Genomic DNA, 23513 nt, shown 5'->3' with positions numbered 1-23513 from the left:
GCCTGCTATTACATAGAATTACATCGAGTCTACAGCACAGAAACAGGCCGTTCGGCCCAACTTGTCCATGCTGGTGATCACACGCCACACAGGCCTGCTCCCACCCGGCTTTATATTCACCCTATCGACATAACCGTCTATTCCTTTCTCCATCATCTGCTTATTTAGCTTCTCCTTAAATGGATCTATTGTGCCTGCAACACGGCGAGTTAAACAAATCCCCCCCCACCCTTCTAGGTTTCAGCGGTTCAGGCATAAAAGACCCCACAATCCACCGACTCAGAGGCGAGAGTGCTACTGCTGAGCCATGGCTCACACCTATATTAAAGAAAAATGGGGTCATGAAGAGTGTACAATGGACGCTATTGTTAATCCAGTGTTCGATTATTTCTGAAGAGAGGGTGCTAATGCAGCACATTGTGTGCATCATTGTGAGAGAGAGAGAGAGACAGGACACAGATTCCTGATCTTACCCAGGATACCTAATGGGCAGAGGCAGTTACTCTAAAGAGCTGCCCAGGAGAGGCAGAGGGAGATGCCAAGCAGCAGAGAGACTCAGTTAACAGCGCATTCAGGAGCAGCGCGAGAATGACCACTTTAAAATCAGGGGTTTACTCAATAGATGACTCAGCGTGAGGACCCCTGTTAAAGAGGGAGACTCACCCTCAGGACCCCTGTTAAAGAGGGAGTCTCACCCTCAGGACCCCTGTTAAAGAGGGAGACTCACCCTCAGGACCCCTGTTAAAGAGGGAGTCTCACCCTCAGGACCCCTGTTAAAGAGGGAGTCTCACCCTCAGGACCCCTGTTAAAGAGGGAGACTCACCCTCAGGACCCCTGTTGAAGAGGGAGACTCACCCTCAGGACCCCTGTTAAAGAGGGAGTCTCACCCTCAGGACCCCTGTTGAAGAGGGAGATTCACCCTCAGGACCCCTGTTAAAGAGGGAGTCTCACCCTCAGGACCGCTGTTGAAGAGGGAGATTCACCCTCAGGACCCCTGTTAAAGAGGGAGACTCACCCTCAGGACCGCTGTTGAAGAGGGAGATTCACCCTCAGGACCCCTGTTAAAGAGGGAGTCTCACCCTCAGGACCCCTGTTGAAGAGGGAGTCTCACCCTCAGGACCGCTGTTGAAGAGGGAGATTCACCCTCAGGACCCCTGTTAAAGAGGGAGTCTCACTGTCAGGACCCCTGTTAAAGAGGGAGTCTCACCCCCAGGACCCCTGTTAAAGAGGGAGTCTCACCCTCAGGACCCCTGTTGAAGAGGGAGTCTCACCCTCAGGACCGCTGTTGAAGAGGGAGATTCACCCTCAGGACCCCTGTTAAAGAGGGAGTCTCACTGTCAGGACCCCTGTTAAAGAGGGAGTCTCACCCCCAGGACCCCTGTTAAAGAGGGAGTCTCACCCTCAGGACCCCTGTTAAAGAGGGAGTCTCACCCTCAGGACCTCTGTTAAAGAGGGAGTCTCACCCTCAGGACCCCTGTTGAAGAGGGAGTCTCACCCTCAGGACCCCTGTTGAAGAGGGAGTCTCACTGTCAGGACCCCTGTTAAAGAGGGAGTCTCACCCTCAGGACCCCTGTTAAAGAGGGAGTCTCACCCTCAGGACCCCTGTTAAAGAGGGAGTCTCACCCCCAGGACCCCTGTTAAAGAGGGAAACATAAGAACATAAGAAATAGGAGCAGGAGTAGGCCAATCGGCCCCTCGAGCCTGCTCCACCATTCAATAAGATCATGGCTGATCTGATCCTAACCTCAAATCTTCTATCACTCTCCATCCCACCCGAACCCATGTGATCTCCCGGGAGAGGCGAAAAAACAGATAAAAAACCCAATGGCCAATTTGGGAGAAAAAATCTGTGAAATTCCTCTCTGACCCATCTAGGCGATCGAAACTCTTCCAGGAGATCACTCTGTCCCTATATTTTCTACAGTACTTACCTTCTGTAAAGGCAATCTCCACCCCAGCCAGGAACAGGAATAAAACCATCTCCTGAAATCTAACACAGAATTAGAACACAAGAAGTAGGAACAGAACCAGGCTACACGGCCCCTGGGCCCGCTCCACTACCCACAGGGCCATGACCATTCCGAACCCAGACTCATGTCCAATTTCCTGCCCGCTCCCCGTAACCCTTAATTCCCTTTACTTCTAGGAAACTATCTATTTCTGTTTTAAATTTATTTAATGATGTAGCTTCCACAGCTTTCTGGGGCAGCAAATTCCACAAACCTACCACCCTCTGAGTGAAGAAGTTCCTCCTCATCTCAGTTTTGAAAGAGCAGCCCCTTATTTTAAGATTATGTCCCCTAGTTCTAGTTTCACCCATCATTGGGAACATCCTCACCGCATCCACCCGATCAAGCCCCTTCACAATCTTATATGTTTCAATAAGATCGCCTCTCATTCTTCTGAACTCCAATGAGTAGAGTCCCAATCTACTCAACCTCTCCTCATATGACCACTCCTCATCCCCGAGATTAACCGAGTGAACATTCTTTGTACTGACTCGAGAGCACGTATGTCTTTTCTTAAGTATGGACACCAAAACTGTATGCAGTATTCCAGGTGCGGTCTCACCAATACCTTGTATAACTGCAGCAATACCTCCCTGTTTTTATATTCTATCCCCCTAGCAATAAAAGCCAACATTCCATTGGCCTTCTTGATCACTTGCTGCACCTGCATACTAACTTTTTGAGTTTTGTGCACCAGGACCCCCAGATCCCTTTGTACTACAGTACTTTCCAGTTTCTTGCCATTAAGATAATAACTTGCTCTATGATTTTTCCTGCCAAAGTGCATAACCTCACACTTTCCAGTATTGTATTCCATCTGCCAAATCTCTGCCCACTTACTTAGCCTGTCTATGTCACTTTGCAGGTTTTTTATGTCCTCCTCACTCACTACTTTCCCTCCCATCTTTGTATCATCTGCAAACTTTGATATGTTACACTCGGTCCCCTCCTCCAAATCGTTAATATAGATTGTAAAGAGTTGGGGACCCAGCACTGACCCCTGCGGAACACCACTAGTTACTGATTGCCTGTCTGAGAATGAGCCATTTATCCCAACTCTCTGCTTTCTGTTAGAGAGCCAATTCTCCACCCATGCCAGAATATTGCCCCCAATCCCGTGATTTTTTATCTTGAGCAATAATCTTTTGTGTGGCACCTTGTCAAATGCCTTTTGGAAGTCTAAATACACTACGTCCACTGGTTCTCCTTTATCCACCCTGTATGTTACTTCCTCAAAGAACTCAAGCAAATTTGTCAAACATGACTTCCCCTTCATGAAACCATGCTGAGTTTGTCCTATTAAATTATGTTTATCCAAATGTCCCGTTACTGTCTCCTTAATAATGGACTCTAACATTTTACCAACCACAGATGTTAGGCTAACAGGTCTATAGTTTCCAGCCTTCTGCCTACTACCCTTTTTAAATAAGGGTGTTACATTAGCAGTTTTCCAATCTGCAAGGACCTTTGCTGAGTCCAGGGAGTTTTTGAAAATTATTACCAATGCATCCACAATCCCTACCGCCACTTCCCTCAAGACCCTAGGATGTAAGCCATCAGGTCCAGGGGATTTATCTGGCTTAAGTCCCATTATTTTACCAAGTACCACTTCCTTAGTGATTTTAATTGTATTTAGCTCCTCTCCCCCTAGAGCCCCCTGTTTGTCCAGTGTTGGGATATTCTTAGTGTCCTCTACCGTAAAGACTGATGCAAAATATTTGTTCAGCGTTATTGCCATCTCCATGTTTCCCACCATTAATTTCCCAGTCTCATCCTCCAAGGGACCAACATTTACTTTAGCCACCCTTTTTCTTTTTATATAACTATAGAAACTTTTGCTATCCGTTTTTATATTTTTTGCTAATTTACTTTCATAATCTATCTTCCCTTTCTTAATCAATCTTTTAGTTATTTTTTGCTGTCTTTTAAAGACTTCCCAATCTTCTATCTTCCCACTAGATTTGGCTACCTTATATGCCCTTGTTTTTAGTCAGATACTATCCTTAATTACTTTACTTAGCCACGGATGGCTATCTTTTCTTTTACACCCTTTTTTCCTCAGTGGAATATATATTTTTTGGAAGTTGTAAAATAACTCCTTAAATGTACACCACTGATCATGTACCGTCTTACCCTTTAATCTATTTTCCCAATCCACTCTACTCAATTCCGCTCTCATACCTTCATAGTCTCCTTTATTCAAGCTCAGCACACTTGTTTGAGATCCAACCTTCTCACCCTCTACTTGAATATGGAATTCAACCATGTTATGGTCACTCATTCCAAGGGGATCCTTTACTAGGACATTTTTAATTAATCCTGTCTCATTACACAGGACCAAATCTAAGGTTGCTTGCCCCCTGGTCGGTTCAGTTACATATTGCTCAAGAAACCCATCCCTAATACACTCAATGAACTCATCCTCAAGGCTGCTCTGCCCAGTTTGATTTGTCCAGTTTATATGATAGTTAAAATCCCCCATAATTATAGCTGTTCCCTTATTACAAGCCTCAACTATTTCCTGATTAATACTCCGTCCAACAGAGTTGCAACTGTTCGGAGGCCTATAGACTACGCCCACTAGTGTTTTTTTCCCCTTATTATTCCTTATCTCTACCCAAACTGTTTCACTATCCTGCTCCTTTGACCCAATATCATTTCTCTGTATTATAGTGATTCCTTCCTTTATTAACATAGCCACCCCACCTCCCTCCCTTCCTGCCTGTCCTTCCGGATTGTTAAATAACCTGGTATGTTTAATTCCCAGTCATGGTCACCCTGCAGCCATGTTTCTGTAATGGCCACAAGATCATACCCATATGTAGTTATTTGTGCCGTTAACTCATTCATTTTGTTACGAATGCTACGTGCATTCAGATAAAGAACTTTCAAATATGTTTTGTGACACTTAGTTCCTGTTTTTTCCCCTTTTACTACTTTACCTTTTACTCCATACCTTCTGTCCCTTCCTGACACGTTCTGTTTTTTAATTTCCCCACTGCTACCTAAGTCTATGACCTTCTCCGTTGTCATTTCTGTTATTTGCTCTCTAGGAACCTCCCCCCCCACTAATTAGTTTAAAGCCCTCTCTACAGCCCTAGTTATATGATCCGCCAGGACTCTAGTCCCAGCACTGGCCAAGTGGAGTCCGTCCCAACGGAACAGCTCCCTCCTGTCCCAGTACTGGTGCCAGTGTCCCAAGAAGCAAAACCCATTTCTCCCACACCAGTCTTTGAGCCACGCATTTAACTCTCTAATTTTATTTGTCCTAGCCAAGTTCGCTCGTGGCTCAGGTAATAATCCAGAGATTATTGCCCTTGAGGTTCTGTTTTTTAATTTGACCCCTAGCTGCTCATACTTCTTTAACAGAACCTTCTTCCTTGTCCTATCTACGTCGTTTGTACCAACATGGACCACGACAATTGGATCCTCCCCCTCCCACTCCAAGTTTCTTTCCAGCCCAGAAGAGATGTCCTTAACCCTGGCACCGGGCAGGCAACACAGCCTTCGGGACTCCCGCTCTTGACTGCAGAGAACCCTATCTATCCCCCTAATGATACTATCCCCTACCACTACAACATTTTTTTTTACTCCCTCCGCTTGAATGGCCCCCTGCACCACGGTGCTGTGGCCAGGTTGCTCATCCTCCCTGCAGTCCCCGCTCCTGCCCTCACAGGGAGTAAGAACCTCAATCCTGCTTGACAAGAGCAAGGGCTGCGGCTCCTTCAACACTACATCCTGGATCCCTGTATCTTCCTCACTCGTAGTCACACCGTCCTGCCAGCAGGACTCATTTAAAGCCCAGTTTAAAAGGATTGTGATTCAGTGGCAGTCTCCTGCTTGTCTTTTGTTACTGTTTAGAATTGTCGATTATATCATCGGGGTCAGTGGCTTTGAAGGGCTGTTAAGCTCAGACTTGCGAAAGGGCTGAATTAGTACACGCGGTGCCATGCTGAATCACCCTCGGATTAATCGCCGTGTCACAGCTAATGTTAATTGAACTCCCCCACAGTGCCGATCTCCGAGGCACCGACTCCTCCAGCAATCAGCATTTTTTCTCCCTTTTCATTGCACCGGTTCTCTCCCCTGAAGCGGTCGATTCTCACTGGGGTACAGTTCCACGGTCGTGGGCAGCCCTCCGGCACTTCACCCAAGTGGCCACTCTTATGTGCGAGCCTAGACTGTGAACATCAGCAGGCTATTCAACTCTGGAGGGGCCAACACAGCCAACCCAGATCCTATCCTCAACCGAACGTCCACTCTTCAGCGGGATAGTGATCAGGAGCGGGAAACCCCTGGCTGTTTCGTTCTCCGCCTCCCAAAAATCGAGGAAAACAACATCAACTTGCATTTATATAGCGCCTCTAATGTAGGAAAACAATCCAAGGCGCTTCACAGCAGCATCATCAAACAAAATGTGACACGGAGCCACATAAGGAGATATTAGAAATAACAACAGGAAATGCTGGAAAAACTCAGCAGGTCAGGCAACATCCGTGGAGAGAGAAACAGAGTCAATGTTTCAGGTCGAAACCCTTCGTCAAGACTGTCAAGGAGATATTAGGACAGGTCAACAAAAGCTTGGTCAGAGAGGTAGGTTTTAAGGAGCGTCTTAAAGGAGGCAGGAGGGGCGGAGAGGTTTAGGGAGGGAATTCCAGAGCTTAGGGCCCAGGCAGCTGAAGGCACGGCCGCCAATGGTGGAGCGATGGAAATCGGGGATGCTCAAGAGGCCCGAATTGGAGGAGTGCAGAGATCTCGGAAGGTTGTAGGGCTGGAGTAGGTTACAGAGAGAGGGAGAGGGCGAGGCCACAGAGGGAAATTGTTCCACTTCAACTGCTGTCCTGGCTGCGATCAGCTAACACAGCGCAAGCCGTGAACTGAACTGAACTTGGGGCCTTTCTGGTTTGGACAGTTCAAGTACCACACAGGGACGTGCATTGGCCAAGTGAGACACCAGGGTGTTTGAAGAATTTCTTGGCTTTTTGTTAAGAGGAGACCGTGATCCCGGCGAGGTTGTCATGTGAGCAGTTTCCGTGAAGCACGCTGCGCTCTGTACAGCCAGAACAAGGCTCCCTGTAGAGTACGTTCCACGATCCTGCACTCTCAGCGAGAAGCCCATTTCAAGGGGAGAGTGGATCGGAGACCCGGTTATCAGTGCTGTATAACCCCATCTCCCACCCGCTCCTTGGGTGCATGTGTTTTCTAAAAATTCATTCTCGTGATGTAGGCATCGTAAGCCAGGCTGGTATTTATTGCCCATCCTCAGTTGCCCTAAGAAGGTGGTCATGCTGGTGGGCCTTCTTCTTGAACCACTGTTAGCGTTTTTTTTTTACCCAACTGAGTGACTCGCTCGGTCACTTCAGAGGGCAGTTAAGAGTCAGCCAAAATAACAACAGAAAATGCTGGAAAAACTCAGCAGGTCAGGCAACATCCGTGGAGAGAAATTAAAAGTCAACGTTTCGGGTCGAAACCCTTTTTCAAAACTGGAAAGGAAATAAAATAGATCGAAGGCAGGGCTGCGATAGAACAAAAGAAGTAAAGAGACATTAAGAGGTATTCAAAACCAGACGAGATGGTAATAGGACAGTGGAGACAAAGACGGCTGAGATTAGGTGTGAAGTGTACTGGCAGGATAAGAGAGACAGCTGCCATGTGGGAGAGAGAAAAAAAAAGGAAAGGGGGGGGGGGGGGAAGGGGAAGACCCAAAACAAAGGGGTGGGAAAGAAATATATAAGTAAAAATGTAATAGGGCCAGTTTTGAAAAAGGGTTTCAACCCGAAACGTCGACTTTTAATTTCTCTCCACGGATGTTGCCTGGCCTGCTGAGTTTTTCCAGCATTTTCTGTTGTTATTTAAGAGTCAGCCACGTTGGTGTGGGGGCTGGAGTCACACAGAGGCCCAGACCGGGTAAGGACGGCAGGTTTCCTTCCCTAAAGGACATCAGTGAACCAGTTGGGTTTTGACAACATTCCGACAGCTTCATGCTCTCTTTTACCGATAACCAGCTTTATATTTCCAGAGTCTTTTTTAAAAACCGTTGGAAAGCATATTCAATGGTAAGGCCGTCAGCCAGTACCAAGCCCTGGAGTGGCAAGGTAAGGGGTTTGACCCCAATTATTTTAAAAGCAGCAGCATGCCTTTGCGAAGATGTACAAAACACAAAGTTTAGGCCTAGAGACCAATGCTGGTTTTGATCTAGCTCCAAGATGCACGGCACTGCTGGTGTAAGTAATCAGAGGACGGTTACAGCACAGAGGGAGGCCATTCGGCCCATCAAGACCACTTCAGTTAGTCCCTCTCCCCGCCCTCTCCCCGTAGCCCTGCAAATTTTTTACCTTCAGGTACTTATCCAATTTCCTTTTGAAAGCCATGGCCGAGTCTGCCTCCACCACCCTTTCAGGCAGTGCATTCCAGATCCTCACCACTCGCTGCGTAAAAAAGTTTTTCCTCATGTCGCCTTTGGTTCTTCTGCCAATCACCTTAAATCTGTGTCCTCTGGTTCTCCACCCTTCCGCCAATGGGGACAGTTTCTCTCTATCTACTCTGTCTAGACCCCTCATGATTTTGAACACCTCTATCAAATCTCCTCTCAACCTTCTCTGCTCCAAGGAGAACAACCCCAGCTTCTGTTAAGTTTGAGAGTGATGTAGTCCAATCTGAAACTAAGCTCTTCAATCTAAACTGAGGAAACTACAAGGGCCGTGGTGAGACCACACCTTGAGTATTGTGTGCAGTTTTGGTCGCCTTATCTGAGGAAGGATGTTCTTGCCATGGAAGGAGTTCAGCGAAGATTCACAAGGCTGATCCCTGGGATGGCAGGAATGACGTATGAGGAGAGATTGGATCGACTGGGCTTATACTCGCTGGAGTTTAGAAGAATGAGAGGGGATCTCATCGAAACTTATAAAATTCTGACAGGTCTGGACAAACTAGATGCAGGTAGAATGTTCCCGATGGTCGGAGAGTCCAGAACCAGGGGTCATAGTCTAAGGATAAGGGGTAAGCCATTTAGGACAGAGATGAGGAAGAATTTCTTCACCCAGAGTGGTGAACCTGTGGAATTCTCTACCACAGAAGGCGGTTGAGGCCAAGTTTTTAAATATATTCAAGAAGGAGTTAGATATATTTCTTAGAGCTAAAGGTATCAAGGGATATGGGGAGAAGGCAGGTACGGGGTACTGAGTTTGGATGATCAGCCATGATCTCATCGAATAGCGGAGCAGGCTCGAGGGGCCAAATGGCCTACTCCTGCTCCTATCTTCTATGTTTCCATGTAAGGGTATGAGGGACAAGTTGGCCATGGTAGATTGGGAGACTATACTAAAAGGTATCAAGGTGGACATACAATGGCTAACATTCAAGGAAATAATGCATAATTTGCAACAAACATATATTCCTCTAGGGCATAAAAACCCAAAAGGAAAAGTGATCCAACCATGGCTAACAAAAGAAATTAAAGCCAGTATTAAGTCAAAGGAGGAAGCTTATAAAGTTGCCAGAAAAAGCAGTCAGCCTGAGGATTGGGATCTTTTTAGAAATCAGCAAAAGGGGACCAAGAAATTGATAAAGAAAGGGAAAATGGAATATGAGCACAAACTAGCGAAAAATACAAAAACAGATTGTAAAAGCTTCTATAGGTATGTGAAAAGGAAAAGACTGGCGAAGGTAAATGTAGGTCCTTTACAGTCAGAGACGGGAGAATTTATAATGGGGAATGAGGAAATGGCAGAGAAATTAAATGAATACTTTGTTTCTGTCTTCACGGAGGAAGACACAAAAAACCTCCCAGAAATACGAGAAAACCAAGGGTGTGGCGAGAATGGGGAAATTAAAGAAATTATTATTAGTAAAAAATATTAGCAAAATTAATGGGACTAAAAGTTGATAAATCTCAAGGACCGGATGACCTACATCCTAGGGTTTTGAAAGAGGCGGCCATTGGGATAGTGGGCGCATTGGTTGTCATCTTCCAAATTCTATAGATTCTGGAACGGTTCCTGCAGATTGGAGGATAGCAAATGTAACCCCGCTATTTAAGAAAGGAGGGAGACAGAAAACGGGGAACTACAGACCTGTTAGCCTCACATCAGTAGTTGGAAAAATGCTGTAATCTATTATAAAGGATGCAATAACTGGGCACTTAGAAACTAATAGTAAGATTGGGCAGAGTCAACATGGATTTATGAAAGGGAAATCCTGTTTGACAAACCTATTGGAGTTCTTTGAGGATGTAACTAGTGGAGTAGACAAAGGGGGACAGGTAGACATGGATTGAGAATTGGTTAACAGACAGAAAACAAAGAGTAGGGATAAACGGGTCTTTTTCAGGATGGCAGGCTTGGGGTACTCCAAGGATCGGTGCTTGGGCTCCAGCTATTCACAATCTATATCAATGATTTGGATGAGGGGACTAAATGTAAAATTTCCAAATTTGCTGATGATACAAAGCTAGGTGGCAGTGTCAGTTGCAAAGAGGAAGTGAAGAGGCTTCAAGGGGATCTCGACAGGCTCAGTGAGTGGGCGAGAACATGGCAGATGGATAAATGTGAAGTTATCCACTTTGGTAGAAAAAACAGAAAGGCAGAGTATTTCCTAAATGGTGAAAGATTGGGGAATGTAGATGCTCAAAGGGACCTGGGTGTCCTTGTACATGAGTCACTGAAAGTGAATGTGCAGGTGCAGCAAGCCATTAAGAAGGCAAATTGCATGCTGGCCTCCATCACAAGAGGATTTGAGTACATGAGTAAAGAAGTCTTACTCCAATTATATAGGGCCTTGGTGAGACCACACCTGGAGTACTGTGTACAATTTTGGTCTCCTTACCTAAGGAAGGATATACTTGCCATAGAGGGAGTGCAACAAAGGTTCACGAGATTGATTCCTGGGATGGCGGGACTGCCGTATGAGAAGAGATTGAGTAAACTAGGCCTGTATTCTCTTGAATTCAGAAGAATGAGAGGGGATCTCATTAAAGCATACAAAATTATTACAGGGCTTGATAGGGTGGATGCTGGGAGAATGTTTCCCTTGGCTGGGGAGTCTAGAACCAGGGGCCACAGCCTCAGGATAAAGGGTCGGCCATTCAGGACTGAGATGAGAAGAAATTTCTTCACACAGAGGGTGGTAAATCTTTGGAATTCTCTACCCCAGAGGGCTGTGGAGGCTCAGTCATTGGGTACATTCAAAACAGAAGTCGATAGATTTCTGACTAGTAAAGACATCAAGGGATATGGCGATAGGGCCGGTGAATGGAGTTGAGGCAGAAGATCAGCCATGATCTCATTGAATGGCGGAGCAGGCTCGAGGGGCCGAATGGCCTACTCCTGCTCCTATTTCTTATGTTCTTATGTTCTCCAGTCTATCCACGTAACTGAAGTCCCTCAAGCCTGGAACCATTCTTGTAAATCTTTTCTGCACCCTCTCTAAGGCCTTCACATCCTTCCTAAAGTGTGGTGCCCAAAATTGGAAACAATAGTCCAGTTGAGGCCGAACCAGTGATTTATAAAGGTTCATCATAACTTCCTTGCTTCTGTACTATATGCCTCTATTTATGAAGCCCAGGATCCCGTAAGCTTTTTTAACCGCTTTCTCAAACTGCCCTGCCACCTTCAATGATTTGTGCACATATACCCCCAGGTCTCTGTTCATGCACCCCCTTTAGGATTGTACCCGTTAGTTTATATTGTCTCTCCTCGTTCTTCCTACCAAAATTTATCACTTTGCACTTTCTGCGAAGGAGGGGGGAGTTCCAGAGCATGGAGCCGAGGTGGCTGGAGGCACGGCCGCTAACGGTGGGGTGAAGAGGTGATGAACAAGAGGTCACAGTCAGAAGACTTGATGGACGCACAAGAGGACATAACCTTAAAGTGAGAGCTGGGCCATTCAGAAGTGTAATCTGGACAATTGGAGCTTCCAAGGCTGAGGGGGACAGATTTTTGTTGGACAAGGGTAGCGAGGGAGGGTAAATGGAGTCACGATACAGTTCAGCCATGACCTAATTGAATGGCGGAGCAGGCCCGAGAAGCTGAATGGCCTCCGCCTGTCCTAAAAACAGTGCCAGCACTGCAGAAAACATTTTCAAGTAGTGTAAAGCAATAACATGTCAGTAAGTCAACAAATACAGAACTGATGACAGGTGGACAGAAATATGACCACCTTGGGGACCAGCTCGGACCTTCTCCTGAACCAGCGAGGGTCCACAGACCCCAGTTAGAGACCCTATGGTCCATCTGCAAACCCATCACCTCCGTTCCCATTCCCAATCAGATCCGAGGCGTTAATTGTCTCAGTCGTTGTTACTAGGGGTCCATTCCACACCCACTCCGTAGGAAGAAAAGTTTCTTCTAATTTTCAGTCTCAATTACGGCTCCTTCAGTCCTTGCTAGCAGTCCGATTAAAATCTATACCTGCTTCCAAACACTTTATTCTGGCTGTCTGGGGGCTCAGTTAGAGTTTGATGAGCTCTGCATTTTCCTCTTCATGACCATGTCCTCTCCAAATTGTTCAATGTGTGATCAACACAATAAACCAGGGATTTGACTTCATTTCGGGCTAGGCGTGTAGGGGAAAGGAAAAATAAATACGACAACTCCATGTTTTCATTACCTGTCAGTCTGTTGTACTGATGGCAGAGACGGAGCAGAGTTGGATGATTTATTACACATCAGTCTCAGAGATGTTGAGTTCGGAAGGGTCAGTAATGCTGCAGGAAGTCTGTCTGCCTCCACCTTACACCACTTCACTCACTTTCCTGTGCTGTTTGTTTCTCCATCAGCCGTGGCTCAGTGGGTAGCTCTCTCGTCTCTGGACTCAGAATGTTCTGGGTTCAAGTCCCACTCCAGGAACTTGAGCACTAAACCCAGGCTGACACTCCCAGTGAAGTACTGAGGGGGCACTGCGCTGTCGGAGGGGCAGTACTGAGGGAGCACTGCACTGTCGGAGGGTCAGTACTGAGGGAGTGCTGCACTGTCGGAGGGGCGGCACTGAGGGAGCGCCGCACTGTCGGAGGGGCGGCACTGAGGGAGCGCCACACTGTCGGAGGGGCAGTACTGAGGCAGAGCTGCACTGTCGGGGGGGCAGTACTGAGGGAGCGCCGCACTGTCGGAAGGGCACTACTGAGGGAGCGCTGCACTGTGGGAGGGGCAGTACTGAGGCAGAGCTGCACTGTCGGAGGGGCAGTACTGAGGGAGCGCCGCACTGTCGGAGGGTCAGTACTGAGGGAGCGCCGCACTGTCGGAGGGGCAGTACTGAGGGAATGCTGCACTGTCGGAGGGGCAGTACTGAGGCAGAGCTGCACTGTCGGAGGGGCAGTACTGAGGCAGAGCTGCACTGTCGGAGGTGCAGAACTGAGGGAGCATTGCACTGTCGGAGGGGCAGTACTGAGGGAGCGCTGCACTGTCGGAGGGGCGGCACTGAGGGAGCGCCGCACTGTCGGAGGGGCAGTACTGAGGCAGAGCTGCACTGTCGGAGGGGCAGTACTGAGGGAGCGTTGCACTGTGGGAGGGGCAGTACTGAGGCAGAGCTGCACTGTCGGAGGGGCAGTACTGAGGGAGCACCGCACTGTCGGAGGGGCAGTACTGAGGCAGAGCTGCACTGTCGGAGGGGCAGTACGGAGGGGGCGCTGCACTGTCGGAGGGGCAGTACTGAGGGGGCGCTGCACTGTCGGAGGGGCAGTACTGAGGGAGCGCCGCACTGTCGGAGGGGCAGTACTGAGGGAGCGCTGCACTGTGGGAGGGGCAGTACTGAGGCAGAGCCGCACTGTCGGAGGGGCAGTACTGAGGGAGCGCCGCACTGTCGGAGGGGCAGTACGGAGGGAGCGCCGCACTGTCGGAGGGGCAGTACTGAGGGAGCGCTGCACTGTCGGAGGGTCAGTACTGAGGGAGCGCTGCACAGTCGGAGGTGCAGTACTGAAGGAGCGCCGCACTGTCGGAGGGGCAGTACTGAGGGGGCGCCGCACTGTCGGAGGGGCAGTACTGAGGGGGCGCCGCACTGTCGGAGGGGCAGTACTGAGGGGGCGCCGCACTGTCGGAGGGGCAGTACTGAGGGAGCGTTGCACTGTTGGAGGGGCAGTACTGAGGGAGCGCCACACTGTCGGAGGGGCAGTACTGAGGGGGCGCCGCACTGTCGGAGGGGCAGTACTGAGGGGGCGCCGCACTGTCGGAGGGTCAGTACTGAGGGAGCGTTGCACTGTTGGAGGGGCAGTACTGAGGGAGCGCCACACTGTCGGAGGGGCAGTACTGAGGGGGCACTGCACTGTCGGAGGGTCGGTACTGAGGGAGTGCTGCACTGTCGGAGGGGCGGCACTGAGGGAGCGCCGCACTGTCGGAGGGGCACTACTGAGGGGGCACTGCACTGTAGGAGGGGCAGTACAGAGGGAGCGCCGCACTGTCGGAGGGGCAGTACTGAGGGGGCACTGCACTGTAGGAGGGGCAGTACCGAGGGAGCGCCGCACTGTCGGAGGGGTAGTACTGAGGGAGCACCGGACTGTTGGAGGGGCAGTACAGAGGGAGCGCCGCACTGTCGGAGGGGCAGTACTGAGGGAGCGCCACACTGTTGGAGTTGCCGTCTTCTGGATGAGACATTAAACCGAAGCCCCGTCTGCTCTCTCAGGTGGGCGCAAAAGATCCCACAGCCATTATTTCGAAGAAGAGCAGGGGAGTTCTCCTCGGTGTCCTGGCCAATATTTATCCCTCAATCAACATCACAAAAACAGATTATCTGGTCGTTATCAAACTGTGGGAGCTTACTAGTGACAATGGAATCTTTTACGTCCACCTGAGAGGGCAGGCGGGGCCTTGGTTTAACATCTCATCCGAAATACGGCACCTCCAACAGTGCAGCACTCCCTCAGCACTGCACTGGAGTGTCAGCCTGGATTATGTGCTCAAGTTCCTGGAGTGGGACTTGAACCCACGACCTTCTGACTCCAAAGGCAAGAGTGCGACGCATTGAGCCACGGCGAACACCTTAAATTCCTCCCAATGCCTTCGGAGTTGGTGGGGGGGGGGGGGGTGGTGTTGGCGGGAAGGAGAAAACATTTAAATAAAACATGAAAAAAAGGGGCAACAGAGAGAAGCGGTGGATATTTTGCTGAATATTACTCACTGGACTGAAATCTTCTCCTCAGCATCTGCTATGAACATGTTGCCCACCTGCACACAGAGAGGGAACAGCTGTTAATGTTTACCCTGAAGGATGGGCTGGAACAAGGGGAAACGGACTGAAAACAAGCACAGAGAGAAAGGAGCAACAGTGGTGAAGAGGGGCTCTTGTGAACGTCACGCAGTGAGCACGGTGATACTGGTGAGCAACAGTGAGGATGTCATAGAAAGAGAGGAAATGAAAAATGAGAGAGTAAGACAGTGAGAAACTAGATATTGCATTCACACAGCACCTTTAACGCAGTAGACGGCCCAAGATGCTTCACAGCAGGGTTACGAGACAAAAATTGACACCGAGCCGAAGGAGGAGACATTTGGACAGGTGACCAAAAGCTTGGTCAAAGAGCGAGAAGATAACAGGATGTAAAGTAAGAGTGAGAGATAGAAAGTGAGAGGAAAAAGCGACGTAGACAGTAATAACACCAGAGTACAGGAACAAAATGGCAGCTCAATACATCTACTGCCCAGTTATTTATCTAACTTGTACAGTACCCACTCTGGAGTGTGTAACGGGACAGTGTAGAGGGAGCTTTACTCTGTATCTAACTCATGCTGTACCTGCCCTGGGAGTGTTTGATGGGACAGTGTAGAGGGAGCTTTACTCTGTATCTAACCTGTGCTGTACCTGCCCTGGGAGTGTTTGATGGGACAGTGTAGAGGGAGCTTTACTCTGTATCTAACCAGTGCTGTACCTGCCCTGGGAGTGTTTGATGGGGCAGTGTAGAGGGAGCTTTACTCTGTATCTAACCCGTGCTGTACCTGCCCTGCGAGTGTTTGATGGGACAGTGTAGAGGGAGCTTTACTCTGTATCTAACCCGTGCTGTACCTGCCCTGGGAGTGTTTGATGGGACAGTGTAGAGGGAGCTTTACTCTATATCTAACCCGTGCTGTACCTGCCCTGGGGGTATTTGATGGGACAGTGTAGAGGGAGCTTTACTCTGTATCTAACCCGTGCTGTACCTTCCCTGGGAGTGTTTGATGGGACAGTGTAGAGGGAGTTTTACTCTGTATCTAACCCGTGCTGTACCTTCCCTGGGAGTGTTTGATGGGACAGTGTAGAGGGAGCTTTACTCTGTATCTAACCCGTGCTGTACCTGCCCTGGGAGTGTTTGATGGGACAGTGTAGAGGGAGCTTTACTCTGTATCTAACCCGTGCTGTACCTGCCCTGGGAGTGTTTGATGGGGCAGTGTAACATAAGAACATAAGAAGTAGGAGCAGAAGTAGGCCATACGGCCCCTCGGGCCTGCTCCGCCATTCAATAGGATCATGGCTGATCCGAATCGAGACTCACGTCCACTTCCCTGCCCTCTCCCCGTAACCCCTAATTCCGATTTAAATTTATTTCATGTTGCAGCTTCCACAGCTCTTTGAGGTAGCAAATTCCATAGATTTACTACCCTCTAAGTGAAGAAGTGTCTCATCTCAGTTTTGAAAGGGCAGCCCCTTATTCTAAGATTATGCCCCCTAGTTCTAGTCTCACCCATCAGTGGAAACATCCTCACCGCATCCACCCGATCAAGCCGCCTTACAATCCTATGTTTCGATAAGATCACCTCTCATTCTTCTGAACTCCAATGAGTAGAGTCCCAACCTACTCAACCTTTCCTCATACGTCAACCCCCTCATCTCCGGAATCAACCGAGTGAACCTTCTCTGAACCGCCTCGAGAGCAAGTATATCTTTTCTTAAATATGGAAACCAAAACTGCACGCAGTATTCCAGGTGTGGCCTCACCAATACCCTGTATAACTGCAGCAAGACTTCCCTGTTTTTATACTCCATCCCCCTCGCAATAAAAGCCAAGATTTCATTGGCCTTCCTGATTACCTGCTGCACCTGCATACTAACTTTTTGTGTTTCATGCACCAGGACCCCCAGATCCCTTTGTACTGCAGCACTTTGCAGTTTCTCTCCATTTAGATAATAACTTGCTCTTTGATTTTTTTCTGCCAAAATGCATAACCTCACACTTTCCAATACAGGTAGACTATCCTTTATCCGAAAACCTCGGGACCAGCCGTGTTTCGGTTTTCGGAGAATTTCGGATTTCGGAAGGTGGGTCGGCGGGGGGTCGTGCGCACGACCCCCCCGCCGACCCCCCCCCGCGGACCCGACCCCCGCCAACCCCCCCACGGACCCGACCCCCGCCGGCCCCGATCCCCGCCGGCGCCGAACCCCCCGCGGACCCCCGCCGACCCCGACCCCCGCCGACTTACGGTCGGGGTCGGGGCCGGCGGGGGTCCGCGGGGGGGTCGTGCGCACGACTTACACTGACGCTCAGCGTAAGTCGGCGGGGGTCCGCGGGGGGGTCGGCGGGGGTCGGGGCCGGCGCCGGCGGGGGTCCGCGGGGGGTCGTGCGCACGACTTACGCTGGACTTACGCTGAACGAAAAAACCTTCGGTTTTTAGAGGGTTTCGGTTTTCGGAAGTTCGGATAAAGGGTAGTCTACCTGTATTATATTTCATCTGCCAAATCTCTGCCCACTCACTTAGCCTATGTCCTTTTGCAGGTTTTTTATGTCCTCGTCACTCACTGCTTTCCCTCCCATCTTTGTATCGTCGGCAAACTTGGATATGTTGCACTCGGTCCCTTCCTCCAAATCGTTAATATAGATTGTAAAGAGTTGGGGTCCCAGCACTGACCCCTGTGGAACACCACTAGTTACTGATTGCCAGCCTGAGAACGAACCATTTATCCCAACTGTTTGTTTTCTGTTAGATAGCCAATCTTCCACCCATGCCAGTATATTACCCCCAATCCTGTGATTTTTTATCTTGATCAGTAATCTTTTGTGTGCAACCTTGTCAAATGCCTTTTGGAAGTTCAAATACACTACATCCACTGGTTCCCCTTTATCCACCCTGTATGTTACGTCCTCAAAGAATTCGAGCAAATTTGTCAAACATGACTTCCCCTTCATAAAACCATGCTGACTCTGTCCTATTAAATTATGTTTATCCAAATGCTCTGTTACTGTTTCCTTAATAATGGACTCCAACATTTTGCCAACCACAGATGTTAGGCTAACTGGTCTATAGTTTCCAGCTTTTTGTCTACTTCCCTTCTTAAATAAGGGTGTTACATTAGCAGTTTTCCAATCTGCCGGGACCTTTCCTGAGTCCAGGGAGTTTTGGAAAATAATCACCAATGCATCCACAATCCCTACCGCCACTTCTCTCAAGACCCTAGGGTGTAGGCCATCAGGTCCGGGGGATTTATCCGCCTTAAGTCCCATTATTTTACCGAGAACCATTTCCTTAGTGATTTTAATCGTGTTTAGCTCCTCCCCACACCCCCCCCCCCCACCATTGCCCCCTGTTTGTCCAGTGTTGGGATATTTTTAGTGTCCTAGAGGAACCCGTGCTGTACCTGCCCTGGGAGTGTTTGATGGGACAGTGTAGAGGGAGCTTTGCTCTGTATCTAACCCGTGCTGTACCTGCCCTGGGAGTGTTTGATGGGACAGTGTAGAGGGAGCTTTACTCTGTATCTAACCCGTGCTGTACCTGCCCTGGGAGTGTCTGATGGGACAGTGTAGAGGGAGCTTTACTCTGTATCTAACCCGTGCTGTACCTGTCCTGGGAGTGTTTGATGGGACAGTGTAGAGGGAGCTTTACTCTGTATCTAACCCGTGCTGTACCTACCCTGGGAGTGTTTGATGGGACAGTGTAGAGGGAGCTTTACTCTGTATCTAACCCGTGCTGTACCTACCCTGGGAGTGTTTGATGGGACAGTGTAGAGGGAGCTTTACTCTGTATCTAACCAATGCTGTACCTGCCCTGGCAGTGTTTGATGGGACAGTGTAGAGGGAGCTTTACTCTTTATCTAACCCATGCTGTACCTGCCCTAGGAGTGTTTGATGGGACAGTGTAGAGGGAGCTTTACTCTGTATCTAACCCGTGCTGTACCTGCCCTGGGAGTGTTTGATGGGACAGTGTAGAGGGAGCTTTACTCTGTATCTAACCCGTGCTGTACCTGCCCTGGGAGTGTTTGATGGGACAGTGTAGAGGGAGCTTTACTCTGTATCTAACCCGTGCTGTACCTGTCCTGGGAGTGTTTGATGGGACAGTGTAGAGGGAGCTTTACTCTGTATCAACCCGTGCTGTACCTGCCCTGGGAGTGTCTGATGGGACAGTGTAGAGGGAGCTTTACTCTGTATCAACCCGTGCTGTACCTGCCCTGGGAGTGTTTGGTGGGACAGTGTAGAGGGAGCTTTACTCTGTATCTAGTCTGTGCCTCCCTTTACCCTTTTCAATCAAACATTCCCAGGTCAGGTACAGATTAGATGGAGTGTAAGGCTCTCTGTGCTCCAGCAGTACATTGCCCCAGCTGCCGTACTTGTGACAGTGTCATTGCTTGTTGTTGGGGTGTGTGGATTCCTGCTGGCTGACACCGTCCCAAACTCATCTCACATTGGACTTGTACAGGCAGCGTAGAAAAGGGACTTTCACGCCATCAGCCTGAGCTTGACTGCACGGGGGGGGGGGAGGGAGGCAACTTTAACGGGATTGGGTGCAACGTTAGTTTTACATCCCGCTTCACTCAAGTTAATAGAGTAATATCGGGCGGGGTGTAAAACCACGAATCCAGCCAATCCCATTGAGTTCCCACCTGGTGGAGTTATGTTAAAATTACCCCCATGTCTCAGAAGCGAAAGGGCAGCATCTAATCTACTGCAATACTTGGCCTAACAGAATCATACCGCACAGGAGGCCATTCAGCCCGCCGCGCCTGCTCTGTGAAAGAGCTCTCCAATTAGTCCCACTGCCCCTGCTCTTTCCCCAGATCCCTGCAAAGCTTTTCCTTTTCAAGTATTTATCCAATTCTCTTTTGAAAGTTACTATTGAATCTGCTTCCACCGCCCTTTCAAGCAGCGCGTTCCAGATCACAACAACTCGCTGCGTAAAAACAATTCTCCTCATCTCCTCCTCTGGTTCTTTTGGGGGCAAGGTATTGACTTGGATAGAGAACTGGTTGGCAGATAGAAAGCAAAGAGTTGGAATAAACGGGTCGTTTTCCGAGTGGCAGGCAGTGACTAGTGGGGTACCGCAAGAATCGGTCCTTGGACCCCAGCTATTCACAATATATATTAATGATCTGGACGAGGGAATTGGATGTAATATCTCCAAATTTGCAGATGACACAAAGCTGGGTGGGAGGGTAAGCTGTGAGGTGGATGTCGTGAAACTCCAGTATGATTTGGACAGGTTGGGTGATTGGGCAGAAACATGGCAAATGCACTATAATGTGGATAAATGTGAGGTTATCCACTTTGGTGGCAAAAACAGGAAGGCAGATTATTATTTGAATGGCAATAGATTGGGAGAAGGGGAAGTGCAAAGAGACCTGGGTGTTCTTGTGCACCAGTCGCTGAAGGTAAGCATGCAGGTGCAGCAGGCGGTTAAGAAGGCAAATGGTATGTTGGCCTTCGTAGCAAGAGGGTTCGAGTACAGGAACAAGGATGTCTTGCTACAGTTGTACAGGTCCTTGGTGAGACCGCACCTTGAGTATTGTGTGCAGTTTTGGTCGCCTTATCTGAGGAAGGATGTTCTTGCCATGGAAGGAGTGCAGCGAAGATTCACCAGGCTGATACCTGGGATGGCAGGAATGACGTATGAGGAGAGATTGTGTCGATTGGGCTTGTACTCACTGGAGTTTAGAAGATTAAGAGGGGATCTCATCGAAACCTATAAAATTCTGACAGGCCTGGACAGACTAGATGCAGGAAGGATGTTTCTGATGGCGGGGGAGTCCAGAACCAGGGGTCACAGTCTAAGGATAAGGGGTAAGTCATTTAGGACTGAAATGAGGAGGAATTTCTTCACCCAGAGAGTGGTGAACCTGTGGAATTCTCTGCCACAGAGGGCGGTGGAGGCCAGTTCATTAAATATATTCAAGAAGGAGTTGGATATATTTCTTAAGGTGAAAGGGATCAAGGGATATGGGGAGAAAGCAGGGACAGGGTACTGAATTTGGACGATCAGCCATGATCTCATTGAATGGCGGAGCAGGCTCGAGGGGCCGAATGGCCTACTCCTGCTCCTATCTTCTATGTTTTTATGTTTTTCCCAATTATCTTAAATCTGTGTCCTCTGGTTACCGGCCCTCCTGTCGGTGGAAACAGTTTCTCCCTCTTCTCAACTTTTCATCAAATTATTATGGACTGGCTTTAATTTGAGGTTTAAGTGACGAGTATGAGCCAAAAGGGTCCTGGGCCGTCTTTCTCCATTCTCGCATCAAGTGAGGCTGGTCCTCACACTCACGAGCAGACATGCCCCGATTCACCGCTCTGCGTACCATGTTGGTTAAGGTGGAGAAGAATCCTCCCTGGTTTTCCTCTTCTTTATCTTTGTACTGCCTGTGAAAATCAGGGGAAAAGGAGAAACAAAAAAGGACACACCGTTAGACCGTGTGCAGGTAGGAAGGTTGCGGGTTTGACCCCCGGGCGGGGGGTCTGCTCTGCGTTAGCCGACTCTCAGGGCGGCTGCGATTGCCCTCGCTGCCCCACAGTGAGGGAGCAGTGAGTCAGCCCGTGCTCCCGGTGCCAACGGCCGCCCCCAGTGACTCCTGCTCGATCGAACGTGCGCGTGGACGTGGCCAGGCTCAGCTGTGGTTCCCCTGCAGTCGAATAGTCCCGACACCTACAGTACAGGTGTACACATGAAGACTTGGAGGGTAGGGGGGGGGGCGGGAAAAGAGGGAGAACCCACGCCAATGTGCCCTCTAATTTCTTTTTGGGTGCGTGGCCCCTTTGTCGGTCTGCGGTCTTGTCAGATGCAGTATAATGTGGATAAATGCGAGGTTATCCACTTTGGTGGCAAAAACAGGAAGACAGATTGTTATCTGAATGGCAATAGGTTGGGAGAAGGGGAAGTGCAACGAGACCTGGGTGCCCTTGTGCACCAGTCACTGAAGGTAAGCATGCAGGTGCAGCAGGCGGTTAAGAAGGAAAATGGTATGTTGGCCTTCATAGCGAGAGGGTTCGAGTACATGTACAAGGATATCTTGCTGCAGTTGTACAGGGCCTTGGTGAGACCACACCTTGAGTATTGTGTGCAGTTTTGGTCGCCTTATCTGAAGAAGGACGTTCTTGCCATGGAGGGAGTGCAGCCAAGATTCACCAGACTGATACCTGGGATGGCAGGAATGACGTATGAGGAGAGATTGGGTCGATTAGGCTTATACTCACTGGAGTTTAGAAGAATGAGAGGAGATCTCATTGAAACTTATAAAATTCTAACAGGACTAGACAGACTAGATGCAGGAAGGATGTTCCCGATGGCTGGGGAGTCCAGAACCAGGGGTCACAGTCTAAGGATAAGGGGTAAGCCATTTAGGACAGAGATGAGGAGGAATTTCTTCACCCAGAGAGTGGTGAACCTGTGGAATTCTCTACCACAGAAGGCAGTGGAGGCCAATTCATTAAATATATTCAAGAAGGAGTTGGATATATTTTTTTAAGGCTAAAGGGATCAAGGGATATGGGGAGAAGGCAGGGACAGGGTACTGAATTTGGATGATCAGCCATGATCTCATTAAATGGTGGAACAGGCTCGAGGGGCCGAATGGCCTACTCCTGCCCCTATCTTCTATGTTTCTATTAAAAAGCTAATGTCGGGGGGCGAGGTGGAGAAAGCTGGGCAGGAAAAATGCAGTGACATCAAAAGTGACAATAAAGTTACACCGTCCATTTTGTGGGTGAGCAAACTGAATGTCCCAGGTTCCAGCTCGATGTTACAGGGCGCTGACGTTACAGTCCGGTGTGCCAGTGGGTGACGGGTACAGGTTATCTTGCAAGTGGAACATGAGGGACCATACAGGAGTCAATCGTTCCCTTTCCCTCCTAATGCGCTGAACCAGACCCGAGTGTGTTATCGGCTGACCTAATGTACACTGTACATCAGGGCAGGCAACCTGTCAATCACAGCACTGTCCAATAAAACACTCTCCCATTGTGCTCTGTGTTACTTTAAGGAAAACAAGAGTTGCATTTATCAAGGCGTCTTATCACAGTGCCAAAACATCTCTTCAGATGATGAATTTTGGAAGTCCAGTGATTTCTTATGAAGACAGATGTGGCAGCCATTCTGCACTCAAACGGCGATGAGAGGAATGGTCTGCAAGTCTGCTTTTGGCAGTCAGTTCAGGGAGGAATGCTGGCCAAGAAACAAGAAAAACTCTCCTGCTCTTCGCCCACTGTGGCCACGGGCTCTTCAACATTCACCTCAACAGGCAGGTGGGGCCTTGGTTTAACATCCCCACCCGAAAGTAGGTGGCGAAGCACAGGCTGTGTGCTCGAGACTGGTGCCCGCGACCTTCTCAGAGGCAAGAGCTCTACCAGTGAGC

The 23513-nt window shown here is 49.1% G+C and overlaps 1 protein-coding gene across 5 annotated transcripts in view; it reads right to left on the bottom strand.

The window, feature by feature from the left end:
* Positions 1–23513, bottom strand: part of armh3 (armadillo like helical domain containing 3) — a 169908-nt gene that overhangs the window by 93441 nt on the left and 52954 nt on the right. For all 5 annotated transcript variants that reach the window (XM_085994197.1, XM_085994194.1, XM_085994198.1 and 2 more), the window contains 2 exons: positions 21465–21525; positions 15114–15160 (listed from right to left, as the gene is read on the bottom strand). In XM_085994197.1, the coding sequence (XP_085850323.1) occupies positions 15114–15160; positions 21465–21525 (108 nt within the window). The remainder of the gene's footprint in view (positions 1–15113; positions 15161–21464; positions 21526–23513) is intronic.

Source organism: Somniosus microcephalus, chromosome 8, assembly GCF_052327205.1.
Source record: "Somniosus microcephalus isolate GS21.2 chromosome 8, FLI_Smic_1.0, whole genome shotgun sequence".
NCBI classification, from domain to species: domain Eukaryota; kingdom Metazoa; phylum Chordata; class Chondrichthyes; order Squaliformes; family Somniosidae; genus Somniosus; species Somniosus microcephalus.
This window is presented reverse-complemented; position numbering and strand designations above follow the sequence as displayed.